The 15,677-nt window shown below is 43.3% G+C and overlaps 1 protein-coding gene across 1 annotated transcript in view; it reads left to right on the top strand.

The window, feature by feature from the left end:
* LOC126235083 (juvenile hormone esterase-like) overlaps positions 1–15,461 on the top strand; it is a 173,798-nt gene extending 158,337 nt beyond the window's left edge. Inside the window, exons 10-11 of the mRNA XM_049943816.1 lie at positions 1,970–2,105; positions 15,194–15,461. Coding sequence (XP_049799773.1) covers positions 1,970–2,105; positions 15,194–15,356 — 299 coding nt within the window. The 3' untranslated portion in view covers positions 15,357–15,461. The remainder of the gene's footprint in view (positions 1–1,969; positions 2,106–15,193) is intronic.
* Positions 15,462–15,677: the final 216 nt, after the last annotated feature.

Genomic DNA, 15,677 nt, shown 5'->3' on the forward strand with positions numbered 1-15,677 from the left:
CTTTCCGTTCAACCGCTCTTCCAAGTCTCTTGCTGTCTCTGATATAATTACAATGTCAGCGGCAAACCTCAAGGTTTTTATTTGTTCTACCTGAACCTATATTAGTTGCAAAAAATTTTCTTTGGTTTCCTTTACTGCTTGCCCAATATACAGATTGAATAACATTAGGGACAGGCTACAACCCTGTCTCATTCCTTCTCAACCACTGCTTCCCTTTCATGACCTTCGACTCTTATAACTGCCGTCTGGTTTGTATACAAGCTGTAAATAATCTTTCGCTCCCTCTGTTTTACCCCTGCTACTTTCAGAATTTCAAAGAGCTGATTCCAGTCATCATTGTCAAAAGCTTTTCCTAAGTCTACAAAAGCTATAAACGTAGGTCTGCCTTTCCTTAACCTATCTTCTAAGATAAGTCGTAGAGTCAGTATTATCTCGCGCGTACTTACATTTCTCTTAAATCCAATCTGATCTTTCCCGAGATCGCTTCTACCCCTTTTTCCATTTTTCCGTAAAGAATTCCTGTTAGTATTTTGCAACCATGACTTATTAAAGTGATAGTTCGGTTATTTTCTCACCTTTCAGCAACTGTATTTAAACATCAGTCAGTCAACTGCAGTGAGCAACAGCAGTTAAATTGCCTCACTGAATTTTCAGACAGTCCAGGCAGAAGTACTTTGGCAAACCGTTACTGCATAGCATAAAGGTAGTCAGTTGGCCTTTACCTTGACAGGCATGAACTGTAGGCGTCCCGGTGGTCCTGGTCGCCTACGGTGGACTGGAGGCCGGGCGGTGACCTCTCCAGTTGTCAGGATGCTGGGAAATGACTGTGGACGCACCAGAAATGCCAACGAAACATTATTAATTCGTGACGCCTTTATTCCTGGTGAGTACAATGTGGCCCGCGTAACACAGGCTGGCTGAGGTTGATGATATCAACAACCTTCCCTGAGTCCTCGCTGACTCGGAGCGATGACAGCACCGGGCCGCACCAGTCTTGCTAGCGCAGCGCCGCGTGCTGTGACGTAGCGATGGAATGCCCTCACTTCAGCCGCGTGTGGCTGGCGGCGCCCGGCAGGCTGGCCAGCTCGGCGGCGGACAGCAGGCCGCTGCGCGTGGGAGACTCCGGGTTGGAGTCCCGGCGATGTCGGCACGAGAGGCGTTCTCGTAGTGCGGGGTGTACTCTGTCCCACCCCATCTTCTTCCCTGCTCCTCCTGGTGGCTCGTCCGCGGTGGACGGGCGGAACGGGCTGCAGTCCCCCAGTGTCGTCGGCTCACCCGGTTGTGACGGTGGATGCACGGGGCCTAGGCCCCACACGATCTCGACGACAGCTCAGCATTGGCGGCGAGTGAGTCTGCCACGATGTCTGCTAATCCTGGGTCGATGATTGACAGCGGCAGCAGAGAGGACCAGAGCTGGTACTGTCCCCTCACGTCTGCTGAGCGCTACGCAGCGACCCAGTACACATCTAACTGCAAGTCTAACTGCGAGTGCCTTGTTGCTACCAAAGCTGGCGTATTTAAAGGAAGCACGAGCGACGTCCTGATGCCATGCTCGTTTGTAATGAACGCATTCGTTCCACTTATACTGCTGATTTCTCTGTCTTACTCTCCCCTTAGGTGTTCTTGTGACAGAGTTACGTGTTGTTACGGCAGACTTACGCGAAGTTGTGAAATGCAGTACAGCTGACGCTATACCTCTGTCTTACACTCTACGAAAGTCTCCGTCTAACACAAACCCGCATGCTAAGCAATTCTCTCTCGCATGTTTTGTGTAACCAGGCCACTGCACCCTGCGTGACGACACATTCCGATACATGTGCAATCCTCTTACCTCTTGGCTAACCTACTGCCTCTCGCTCTCGGCATAGGCAATGAAACTTTGAAAATACTCCACGTTTCCAACTCTTTACCATTCCGTGACACTACAGGACATAGTGGGCTGGAGTGCAGGTTATGTCGGTGTTCGCAGGCGCGTGCCACGCGGACGACCTGGCCTACCTGTTCTCGATGCAGCTGCCTCTGCTGCCGGCGCCGGCGCCATCATCGTTGGAGGAACTCACCATAGAGCGCATGACCACCATGTGGACCGACTTCGCTAAGACTGGGTGAGTTATATTCATCGGTTTTCAGCTACTTTTGATGCTCTGCATGGTAGTGTTCTTGCGTTTTCGATTATTTCATTAACTCACCAAATCTTTCTCGCGTGTAGGCTGGCTGGAAAGATTGACTGTGATGTGTGAGAATTGACATGGTAGCGACCAACACTATCGATGCTGAATTTATGGGGTCACATCTTTTTCAAGACATTGAGAACTATATTATGTGCCTGTAACTCTTGACGTTAGTCTTTCGTTCCCTACCTTCAGATAAGCAATTTCCCACCTCCAGGGAAATTCTCGTTTCACCATGTGGCAGTGTCGGACTTCTCGTCGTACTGCAGGTGTTTCTGCCGAAACTTGCTGCATGAATATACTGGGACAAGTGAAACAACTACAAACAAGAAAAAGTTACGAGAATTTTAATGTAATTTACATATATTCTTCAACTCAAATGAAATTTGAGGAAGTCTTTTCATTACGGGAGCCACTAATTCATAAAGATGGATGGTCACTGTCAGTAGACCAGTTACAAATGAAAAAATTAATTGAAAAATTATTAAAGAGATAGACAAGTCCGCTTACTCCAATTGTAGTATTACGAAACGGAACCGTAAGCTGGCAGTATATGAAGTAACTACAGCACTCAAAGAAAATAATTCGAATTTCAAATACACTCGAGAAGAAACCACACACATAAAGAAATGCAGTTTTTATCTCGGTATGAGAGGCCTTAGAGATTCGTCGCAGAGCCAGCATAGACCACTGCGCTTACCAGCAACAGCACGTAGACGGCCAGGTTCACATAGAGCCGACTCCAGGCGTTAGACTTGCAAAACTACCGTAAGCGTAGACTACGGTAGTTTCCCTTGTAGACTTGGTCAGTTAAGACCGTAGCCTCATTACCTATACTTCAGGTGTGTTGCAGACCAGTCGGGCATTGCCTCGTTTCAACCGCTTTGTTTGCGTTTGCGATCAGTATCTTACTATATTCCCCTAGAAACCAAATCGGGAAACCGTCTAGAAACTGAGTGAGGATCTATCAACGAGGCTCCAACACTTCGTCGAGCTTATATAACATATCTTTCTGTTACCCAAAACAACTTCCCCACTAATCATTAATAACGGGCGACTCTCGCCTTTCATTACGATCAAGAACGTTCTGTTGAGTACGAAGTAACAATAGTTACTACACAGTAGTCTTTATGTTCATGCATGTAAGCTGTACTTGCATCAAAAGTAATTCCTTTATCAAAAGCGCAGAAGTTACTCGATCAATTTTATGACTTATAAAATGCAGTTTATATTTTGTAATGATATGAAATGCACAATGGACTAACACTGAATGATCTGCGGTTCTGCCGGCCGGGGTGGCCGAGCGGTTATAGGTGCTACAGTCGGGAACAGCGCGACCGCTACGGTCCCATGTTCGAATCCTGCCTCGGGCATGGATGTGTGTGATGTACTTAGGTAACTTAGGTTTAAGTAGTTCTAAGTTCTAGGGAACTGATGATCTCAGAAGTTAAGTCCCATAGTGCTCAGAGCCATTTGAACCATCTGCGGTTCTAATTTTGTGAAAAGCAAAAGAACACACGAACGAAACAAAAAGAAGTCTTCGGTTCCCAGTTTCTCTCTTACCCATTCATTTACGTTTCTTGCCCTACAAATGCTACCTGTACTACTGGTAACCCTATCATTTACTACGTCATTTATGTACTGTTCCAAAACTATCCCGAGCCGTAGTTTTCGTGGAGCGCAACTCTACCAGGCGTGCGTGGCCACAATTCTGACGTCCGTCGATATTATTCTCGCTCCAAAATAATGGAGGACAGAGTGTACAGTTACCCAGCGGGGGCAGACTGCTGCGTCAACGTTCACGTTAACAAGGAACGAATAAGTCGGGAACGAGAAACGAATAAGATGTGACAGAGTAACGAATGAGGTGGAGCGCGGTATCTCCGACCGTTTTATAACTTGGGTAAAGTGCGCCCGTGGCTAAAGTCGTAGTCCACATTGCCGTATCTGCAGGAAAGCTGCACTGATCCACCTCTGTTGCGACTTTATGGTGGGGACGAGAAACTACATAGTTGTAGGGTTGCCCTCTCCACGTGACTCCAGCATGAAGAGAAGTAGACGACCGTTTCTCTACGCAGCCGCATGGACCACGAACAAAATTTGAAAGGACACATCTTTTCCTAGTGGCCAATACGATATTGAGATTTTTAATAAAAGTGATTCATGGGAATTATATAATCATTCTGACACCACTGCCCGATAGTCCTATTCTTCTCCAACATATTCAGAATTTCGCACATAATTAGTTTATTGGGAGGTATTTGCACATTAAGTTTATGGTCTTGATTAATATACGAGTACATGTCATAGATCTATGCTTGTCGTCATTCGATTCGTAATTTCATCAGTTGTCAGAATCTGGGATCAAACTTTAGTTGTACTGATTCATAATATTCTGTTTCTTTGTACGGACTAGATGTAGTGGTTTACTTGGCCTTGGTAACGTATGAACCGCTCTGGAAAAGTCTGTGTCGTAGATACTCCAAGCAAACAAATAATCGTGAAAATAGCAACTCCCAGGAAGAAGGATTCAAATGAATCCAAACTCTGTGGATGTAAGTAACAGTGTATCATAAATTGTAGATCACTGTTGCAGAGAGGTGGCGCACATGCTGGCGCAGCAGCGTTCTCTTTTGTGTGACGTTGAAGGTCAATATTACATCCCGCTCAGTCAATGCCGAGCCTCCAAACAAAACAGAAGCGTGAAATCAACTGCCGATGTCCATTGTTTCTGGAACACCCCATAATCATTTGTGGGCTGACACACCGAAATGTTGCCCAGATTTTTATGTGACACATCAAAGACGTTTCACAGTGTGAGAAACGTCTTTCAAACAACTTCAAGTGCCATAATTCAGTAGGACTATGCCCACATTGGTGAGGAAAGCCGAAGTCGTCTTCGAAGAGCGACAGATATCATTGCTTCTTTGCCTCCATGTTCGCCTGATGTGGGTGAACTGTGTTTGCTCGCGATCTTGTTAGTCATAATGAACCATCGGCCACTGTCGATTTTTTTGAGGACTGGTGTACAAACCACAAAAAAATGTTCAAATGTGTGTGAAATCTTATGGGACTTAACTGCTGAGGTCATCAGTCCCTAAGCTTACACACTACTTAACATAAATTATCCTAAGGACAAACACACACACACCCATGCCCGAGGGAGGACTCGAAGCTACGCCGGGACCAGCCGCACAGTCCATGACTACAGCGCCTAAGACCGCTCGGCTAATCCCGCGCTGCACAAACCACATGAAGGGAAATTCTTTGGGAAAATATCCTGGCTATCTTTGATTCGATGTTAAAAAATTTAGAACTTGTAATTGCAGAATGTTTGAATTCTTTAACTCATAGAGCATATATAGTTCTGGAATCACAATAATTTATGTATCATCATGCAGCTAATTTGTGTTATAATATTCATTCCAGCCACGTGTATCATCTTTGGTCTTTTAGTTTCCACGCGAATGTTAGTTTAAAATGATCATGTAGGTCACTACAACCCTCCATCCAATCTCCCATCCACGCGAAAGAGCTGTACTTTATCGTGGCAAGGGTTTTACAACTGAAGTTATATTCCAAAAGGATCCAAGTACAGATGACACACTTCTTGTAGGTTAGTAGGAGTTAGTTTTGGAATTGTGAAATGCCTTAGTAGGCATCCCAGACATGAACGATAAGCTGACATGTGCAGAATTTCTGGTGCTATACAGGGTATTCAGAAACCGTCTGAAAAGCTTGTAAGGATGTTGCAGGGGAAGTTGCGCTGAAAAAATAATTGCTAAGAGAAAAATTTGATACGTTTCACCGTTTGAGTTATTCAGCACTGAAGTTAGCGAATCATGTCGGCACACGAACAAATTCAAGCAGCCTGCTAGAGACATTAATCGACTTATCTCGCAATGGGGAAAAGTGTATCAACAGTAATGGCGATCCCTTTTGAATTAATAAGGAGTTTACTTACCTTTTTTCCATCTGTCTCGTTTTCATTTGACTGCCCTTTATAGTTTCTAGATTCCAGTCGCCAGGTAATCTCAATCTGTCCCATACGAAATATGCTATAATTATAGCTTTCCCTATCTGCGTATACTCTATCGGCTGAATTATTATTTTGCATTCATGAATCAGTTACACACTTTTTGCGTCACGCCATGACTCTTTCACGTGGATTGGGAGTTCTTTTGCGGTTTTTTTATGCCTTTGTGCTTAGCAACAGTCTCTTCAAATATAGAAAAAAGAGAGGAGAGGCAGATGCGTCATCGGACAGCTCAGTCTCTAGAGTATTTTCTGTAAAACATAGAGATTAAGTTCGACGTACAGTACAGGGCGAACATTAATAAAACCGACAAAATGCAGGGACGGATTCCTGACTGGAATGGAGGAAAAAAGGTCCTATGAACATGTGTCCGGAAACACACGGTGTGAATGCGACGAAAACAAATTGTCCCGGAACACAGTACAGAGCTGCAACGCATCCACGTCATAACAGACGTTCAAAATAGCCTACAAGGGATTGCAGATGACAGGGATAGTAGCGCGGTTGCCATGCAGGGTTCACAGAATCGTACTTTGGCATATACCATGTTGGCGGGCCACTTGCGTGGAGGTTGTACGAGGGTTCGTCTCAATATCCTGTAGAACCTGATTCTCCATATCTGGTGTACGCACAGTCCGCCGCCACCCTGCATGATCACACAAACGCCCGAAAAGGGCTTCAAATGTGTGATGTGGTTAGTGTCTGTGAGGATACTTGTTTTGCTACGGCGGTGCTGCTTCACGATCGTTTCAATCCGCTTGACCCCACGTAAACACCATCTCGGCTTGTTCCCGACATGAAACCGGACCATTCTGCTGCAATTTGTCGGATTTATTAACGACTTTAAAATTTTGATAGTCAGGGTAAAAAGCGATTGCTCAGCTATCTTTCGTTCATACTGTAACGTAAATCTGTCCTCAACCTGAAAACTGGTTTTAACATCGCAGAACTTGCCTAGACATGATCCTGTTGGATCCTTGTCTTTCTCCGACCTTCGAATTGTCTTACCCGGCCAGTTTGAGGGTACGTGGTCTACAAATTATGGTGCAACCTGGTATTTTCTAAATTAGCCACATGTCGCTGGCAGATGTCAAAGAAATAGCTGCTATTGATTATACAAAACCCAAAACTTATTTTTAGTGAAATGAAAGGTGAGATACTGACCCTGAATTTACAAATTCATAACATATATAAAAAAACAGGCTTGAACTGGAAGTTAATTTAAAAGGCAAACGAGATATAACCATGCTGGATTCAGTGTTGCTGATTTTGAAACCGATATGAACGTGTAAAAACGGTCTGGGTATTTTTTTTTTATTTTTTTTTTTTAGATGATCGGTAACGATCACATGAATCTTCTGCATATCTGATTGTATCGCTTACGACTCTAATCCGTCCAATTTCTATATAAAATGTTATCCTGTGAGCAGCCTTACCAATTTTGCTGAAAAGTAGGATGGATTACCCTTGCAACCGGTTCAACCAGCTCTGACGATGGATCAAATCAACCAAAACCGTTTTTTTCTTTTTTTTCTGATTAAACCAATATAGATGGGCAATAAAAAAATCTGCTTTACAACAAGTGATTGTTGTTCTCCTAGAAGAAGTAAACATTTTTAACTTCAAACCACATTTTACTTATATCTCGTGTGCATAAGAATTCTCTCCAATGCCTTGAACGCTTTTTTTTATACATTGCCTTCTGTCAGTAATTTTAACAGTGCTGAGTTGTAAAAGCGTTGTTAGATGTCACTGTCGCCCAACCGTCATCAAAATTTGTAGTAAGGGAAAAGGAAGAATTGTTGTATGTGCTGTTCCACTTCGAACATTACTGTTGAATTGTATCTCAACACTCATCTAGCCTCGCGATTTTCAGGTTTCGAAACTACTGAGATGTTAAAATCTACTACCGACTCGTAAAAAGTTAAATGCTTGGTAGGATGTAGAGTGTGATTTTACTAAGGATCTCTTTACGATTAGAACATTATTTTCTAGGCTCTTCTTTTATTTGTAATGTATATCATTCGACAGGCAACTTGACTTTCAGATCACGTCATTCACTGATAACGCATTTAGTAGTAACAAAGGTATGTTATGAGGATGGTATGTGTGTAATTACGAAATTAAGTATCAATTATATGTTCTTCGTACTGTAGTTATCTTCCTCTGGCCGAAAGTAAAACAAATAATAGGAAGAACATGTTTTTTACTTTGCTTAATCATCATGTAACCACTCTGCTTAGGAAATCGCTTTCGTCTGCGGTAACGCACATAATTTAAATATTTCAGGAAAAGGAAAGAAGAAAAATTAGTCTTTATCTCCCGCTGACAACGAGATTATTTGGGACGGAGCGCACACTCGGACTGCAGAAGGACGAAACAGGAAGTCCCCTGTCGCCTTTATAAAACAACCTTCCAGGAGTGACTGAAGTTCGATTTCTAAGAACCTTATCAGTCGTTGCATGCAAACTGAGGCAATTAAGACGAAATGTTGGCCCATGTAGAGCGAATTTGTAAGCTTCACCCGTAATATATTGTCCTTCATCGTTTACATAGCGTGTGCCACAGATGAACAAGAAATTTTAAAAAATTAAAGACCAATACATTTTAAACACCTGTGGCTTAGTAGTCCCCAGCATGTATGTTACAACACTAGGTCATTCAACATCTTATCAGACTTACTGACCAAGTCTTTCACAGTACATCTGTAATGTCGTGGTGAGTGACAGCGATCGCAGCAGCTAACACATAATTTTTGCCAGAGCGATTGCAATGTCACTCAGCCAAGACACTGGAATCAGGTCAAAGGCGGGCCGACGTTGCGAAGCGGCACGATTTCCGTCCGTCCTTCAGTGTCCTGTCAGCGTGGACGAAGTTCCAATCCACTGTAAACATTCGTAAGAAACTAAACTCCTCTCGAACAGGCCATGAAGACCCAACGGTGCCGACCAGCCACCGTGTCATCATAAGCCCATAGGCGCCACTGGATGTGGATATGGAGGGGCATATGGTCAGCACATCGCTCTTCCGGCCGTTTGGCAGTTTCCGAGACCCGAACCGCTACTTCTCAGTCAAGTAGCTCCTCAGTTTGCCTCACAAGGGCTGAGTGCACCCCGCTGGTAACCTCACTGGTTGCTCGAATACATAGGCGCAACAGGCAGTCCACTCACTGTATACATTACTGCTGACCAAGGCACGTCGATGTACGAAATTTCCTGTCCGATTAAAACTGTGTGCCGGAGCGCAACTCGAACCTAGAACCTTTGCCTTTCGCAGGCTAGTGCTCTACCGACTGAGCTATCGTGTGCGCCTCAGAGCCCGTCCTCACAGCTGTATTTCCGCCCGGACCTAAGGGTCGTGAATCGTACATGGATAGCTCAGTCGGTGGAGAACTAGCCCGCGAAAGTAAAAGGTCTCGAGCTCGAGCCTCGGTCCGGCACACAGTTTTAATCTGTCAGAAAGTTTCAGATCAGTACACACTCCGCTACAGACTGCTAATTCGTTGTAGATATCTAAGTACTTTTTACAAATGGTTTCATGCGGACGACTTACATCCAGCTGTGTCCGTGATACGTACCATTTAAATAGCATCAGAAAAAAGCGTTCTAAATGAGACAGACTCTATAGTAATTTGGTCCTCAAGCATCGTCACTTAGTTTCGGTTATTTACTATTCTACATCTTTGTATGGAGTGGTGGATGTCTTCTAAATAGCAGTCTTGTATGCTTGCTTCCAGTTTATGAGTCCACCATCTTCAGTTCTGGTTGTCGAATATAGACAGCGATACATAGCACTGATTCTCATACTAACAAAAAACTTCAAAGGTTCTATTAGAAGGAAGATTAATGGTAACGTCTCCTCCACGATGAGGTCGTTAGGCACAAAGCATGAGTATAGACGGAGGGAAGGAAATAGATTGTGCCTTTTCAAAGGAATTATCCTTGTATTTGCCTCGAGCGATTTCTCATTAGTCGGTTTACTCATTGCTGAGTGTCGTGACCTGATTTCTTCATTCATTCTTAGGTAGTTGAAACTTCAGACAGATGTCTCCATCCACAGCGATCTTCCGCCTTTCTTAATATGATGTGAAGAGGCAGGCTGGTAATCTCCTTCGCTTGATCCAGCCATCTATTTGCTGCTCTCCCACGTGGTCTTCTGCCCTCAGTTTTTCCCTGCACGATGGTCTTCTCTAAATTATCCCCTTTCCTTCTCAACATGTGCCCAAGGAACTGAAGCTATCTTTGGCTGACACGAGAACAATGTTCTCTTCTTCGATGTTGTTTACTTTGCAATACAGTGTTTCACAGTGTTGTTTCCACCTAGCTATTTCTAATTTCTTGTCGCTAATAATAGTGCCATCTATGTCTTCTACCATCCACGTGCGCGGTTTGAACTCTCGGGTGATGCTGTTTATCTCCTTGAATAGGTCATGTGTGGCATTTAGTTTTTGATGTTGTTCAATGTCATCACAAATTCTGATGAGATACTGTGTATTGTCAATTCGGTAGCTGCGCTGTATTTTGCGCCAAAGTTCTTTGCTTTCCATATTTACAGAGATTATTGTACGGACCAAAACAAAAACAAATTCTAGTAAACATGGGCTCTAAAATGCATTCGTTAAGAGTTATGATCACTTGTTCATCTTCGCCACTGTAAAATATATCTCTTCTACTGAACGAGTCTTAACAGCTCTCAAAGTATGCATTTTAGAGCCTATGATTACAACTCTTTTTTCTTTTTTTGTCCATATTATCACTTCTCAAAATATGGAATGTTTAGATCTCCCAAAATATGGAAAATATGAGGTTTCCGTTGAGCTGTTTAGCATAGCCTTGAGATGCTACAGATTATACCCTTGGTGACGTTCGGAGATGGAATTCTCCCCACAAGAACATGCAAAAATTTTTTTAGGAAAAACAAGGTCTCGTAACAGATAAAGACTTAATAAATGAAAATTGTTAGAGGTGGCTCAGTTAAGTATGAGAGTATGGGCACCGCCATCTCACACACAAATCGATACCGGAACCATCAGACTATGAAAGGAAACAAATGTCACTATAAAAAGCCGATTTATTGCCAAAAGAAATTAAAGCTGTTTTACCCACTGAATCAAAAATACAAAAATTAGTAAGTGGACAAGGGATTATAAATAGCCTTCGCACTGTCGGGTGGAGTCACGAAACAACGATATAAAGCTGTGTCGTAAATATGCCTAACGATTATCTAAAAGGTTAATGAATTAAAGACAAGCCCCACATAAGTGTGGAAGAACACCAGTACTCATGCCGAAGCGCATGGTAGATGCAACTAGCTGACTGTGAAAATTTGATCAGCAAAACGATACCCTGATGCAACCTCTTACTTCATACTCACCTCGTGTCGATGGATGTAAAGACGGCCCATGCTTATCACGCTAAAAATGTGTGAGGGTAGATGACGGCTGCAGTTGTGGCTGATAATTCTAAGCACAGCACAGCCTCTGTGTTCTGCTTTAAGCTGGAGACATCTCGCCCTGCTGCTCGCTGCAGTAACCTGTAGTAAGCATCTTCTATGGTGCCCTGAGGAGAAGTGTTCTCTTACTCTCCGCTATGCAATTAAGCTCGTTCTGCCAGCGTTGGAATCTCGCCAGCCAACTGCAGCAGACTTTGTTAGTTCCGACCAGCGATAATGTAATAAACAAGTTTAACAATTTCCTACTCTTACGGACTTCGTTGTGCTTAATCAGCGAGGTATATTTCTCACTTGGTGTGGGGAAGAAGAAGACAGAGAATCTCTCCCACTATGTAAAAGATTTCAAGTTACGGCCAATGTGAAGATGTCCACATACACATGCGTGGGAATTCTTCCCTGCTACCAAAGCAGTTAATTTGAGCCAACTGGAGAACCTGCCACTAAAATTAGAACAAACATTCCGGTTTGCTCATCTGGGCTTAACAGCTCTTCCCTTGCTTTGTAGGCTCGTGTTACCTCAAGACTTTCAGATTTTTATCTCTGCTAAAAAGCTCTCCTTCCATCCCTCACACAATGAAACTTTATAGCATGCTAACCATCCTCATTCCATGCCCCTGCTGTGCTGGGCCAGCAAACCGCTCTCCCTTGCACTTTATCTGTACAGGACTGGCTTTGAGCAGAAAACATCCTTACAATTTGTGTCATTCCCTAACGTGAATCCTGTCTTTCAAACAAACAGCTAAAAACATCAAGACTGTCGTCATTACAAGACTCCTTACAGTATCCGGTCAAAGAAAACCATCGTAACGACCGGGAGAGTGGTGTGCTGACCACACGCCCCTCCTAACCGCATCCTCATCTGAGGATGATACGGCGGTCGGATGGTCCCGATGGGACACTTGTGGCCTGAAGACGGAGTGCTTTTACAGTATAAAGAGGAAAAGAGGTGTAGAATTAGAGATGCATTCATTGGCAGTTGTTATTATTGATGGCAGTCTTCTTGCAGCGTTAGAGATTTTACTTAATTTACCAGTGACAATTTTTGGAAAAAGCTGTACATAAGGCAAGCAAAGAGACTGCAGTAGAAGAGATTTATTTCACAGCATCAAGGATGAAGAAGTGTTCATAACTCTTTAGGTATGCATTTCAGAGCCTATGTTTGAGGGACTGTGTTTTGCTTCGAATGATTGTTCCTGTCGTATCCCTGAAGACGTCCATTCCTCCTGTGACACTCTGTATGCACACCAGTGGACGCCTATGCATCTACTATGTGCAGTGTGCAGTGTGCAGGCCGTGAGTTGCTCATCCCCAGCACAATGATCCTGTACCGGCTGCTGATGAAAACCACTAAACTACCCCAGTAACAGTCTGCCACTCTGTTCAATTTGTCCGAAAGTCATACGAAGGAAAGCAATCCAGAAAGTTTGATTAATAGAATGGACATGTCATAATTTTTACATCTTAGTCTGAGATGGAAAGATGGGATTTTTTTGTTTAAATTCTTCAGAGTAAGGTATTAATTAATTTTATAAGTGGTGTCCGCTATCAATCTAGCTGTAGGCAAAACTGTTGACTTTAGAGCCGTACACGTCTTTAAAGCCCATAAGAGCGAAATATACTATTCGAACCAGAGCATACAGTACTGGACGATCACCTTGACATTGTGGATCTTTTGGCTGTTGAGTGATTTTCCTCTTAATATCGACTTATTTGATGGTCGTTTTAGGCTCTTAATTTTTCCAGGATGCCAGACAAGAGGATTTTATCTCTCACTCACAGCTGGATGATTCCTCTGCAGCTGTTTTTCATGCTGTCTTTCTTAAGTCGGATGCGTCATTCCAGTTTTTAATCTTTGGATTCAGTTTCCCTGTCTCAAAATTCCTCTATTTGCTCTCTGAAAATTTCCATTGCCCGTCCCTACGTTGAGGTGGTCTTAAAACCCCAATCTTCCTTTTCTTCAGTTGAAACTTCTGTGGTGTTCTACCAGAATTCTGCAGCTTTTAAGTAAGATTATATGGAGCTTGAGTTCATCTTCTTCTGAATACATGGATATTGATCCCTCTGTCTTTGAAGCTATTGTGGGCCTTTTCCCAAGTTACTAGGTTCGCAAATTACTGTGAAAGACTTTAAGTATCTTTTTTTGCGGTCATCGAATCACGATCTCTTCGTTGAGAGTGCCTGACTAAATCCTGTACGCTATTACATTCCTTTTATTGGTCCTGTTGTACTTCCGGTTACGTTTCTCAGAAGGCTTTGTTTCACTTTCTTTCCAGTCAAGGAAATTATCATGTCGATGTTTGCCAGTTCGATTCACACTCTTAGTTTGGGCTCGTAGAGTTTCATAAGTTTGTGACTAAGTCGTTAATATATTCTAATAGTATTGTTTCCCTCTTCAAACATACCGTTTAGAAACAGTTCGCAAGTGCCTTCGACTGATTTTGCCGCTTCCTCAAACTGCACAACATTTGATTTCAATTTGTTTGCACTAAGGAGTGTATCTGCTTTAGTAATTGCGATGAATTTTATGTAGCATACTTAGCGAAGTTGTTGTGTAGTGCCGGCCGAAGTGGCCGTGCGGTTCTAGGCGCTGCAGTCTAGAACCGCGAGACCGCTACGGTCGCAGGTTCGAATCCTGCCTCGGGCATGGATGTGTGTGATGTCCTTAGGTTAGTTAGGTTTAACTAGTTCTAAGTTCTAGGGGACTGATGACAACAGTTGAGTCCCATAGTGCTCAGAGCCATTTTTGTTGTGTAGTGATGAATTTCTCGTACCATCTAGCTTAGGAAGCCAATGTTCATGAAATGCATTTATTAATTCTAAACAATACCCTTATGTGTGCTTACAGTCAATAAAAATATACGGAATAGTTGTGCCAGCTTCAGGCATATAGTTCAGTTACACTACAATCGATTTTGTTTCCACAAGCTGCATCTATTTTGGTGAATGGCAGTTATCACTGATAATTACTTACTGCGAATTATTTGCATCTTAACCCAAGATAAAAAAGAAAACAATAATTTGGTTATTCTATTAATTATAATCTCAGAGTTCCTTCCCAGGATTTGAGAAACTACACTGAGATAAATGGAACGTTGGCAGGTACACATTTACTTAGGTACGCTGGTGTATTTCGTTATTAGGTACTGGTGCTGGTGTTCAGTTTAAAACAGCAAAACATGAGATGGCAGCGTATCGGATTGTTTGGTGTTGGTTTGAGTGGTTCCAGCGTGGCAGGAATGCACTTTCAGCAGTGACTATACACGATCGTCATCAGCTATTTTTCCATCGAGCAAATAGACAAGGCTACACTATAATGGTAATACTTACCACATTTAAGCTCGTGGGTGAATCACGCCACGTTCGTTTTGAAAGTGATATCCCCATTTGTCGAACCCGCCTGAAGCGAACACGCTGTTACGTACGTCGCGTCAGAAAAAAATATGAATCATTACTTTTAATGCAAACCCTGATAGTCCAAAAATTTCAGTCTGTCGCTTCCAGAGGCGCCGCCTGAGACCTGTGTTGTTCTCCACAGAGACCCGACCCCCCGAGCCCGCGAGGGGGATGGCGCCGTAGCCACCCCGTGGCTGCCTTACGACCCCACTTCGCAGAACTTCCTTCGCATCAGCCGGCAGCTCAGCCTGGAGCAACACCTGTGGGGCGATCGCCGTCACTTCTGGAGAAATCTCACCTGCTGAAAGCGTCGCTCAGCCAGGTCACTCTGTGGAGGCTACAGATTGACTGTAATAATAATCTATTGTGTCTCCCTGTTCGGAACGTCGCATGAAAACATGTTTCTGAAATAAAATGGTTTGTATATAACGTAAACATGCCATTTCTTAAAATATGTATTTCCACATGTCCAGTCAGGCTGACTGAGAATATACCGACACTTTGATAGGAATTCAGATTCCCGTTTGGTCATCCAAATACACGTTTTCTGTAGGTTTCCTGAGTTTACAGGGCAATTTTATGCTGTAGTTACAGAACTGGACTCCAGTTTAGCAAGAGAGGGACAC

Source organism: Schistocerca nitens, chromosome 2 (assembly GCF_023898315.1).
Source record: "Schistocerca nitens isolate TAMUIC-IGC-003100 chromosome 2, iqSchNite1.1, whole genome shotgun sequence".
Lineage (NCBI taxonomy): Eukaryota > Metazoa > Arthropoda > Insecta > Orthoptera > Acrididae > Schistocerca > Schistocerca nitens.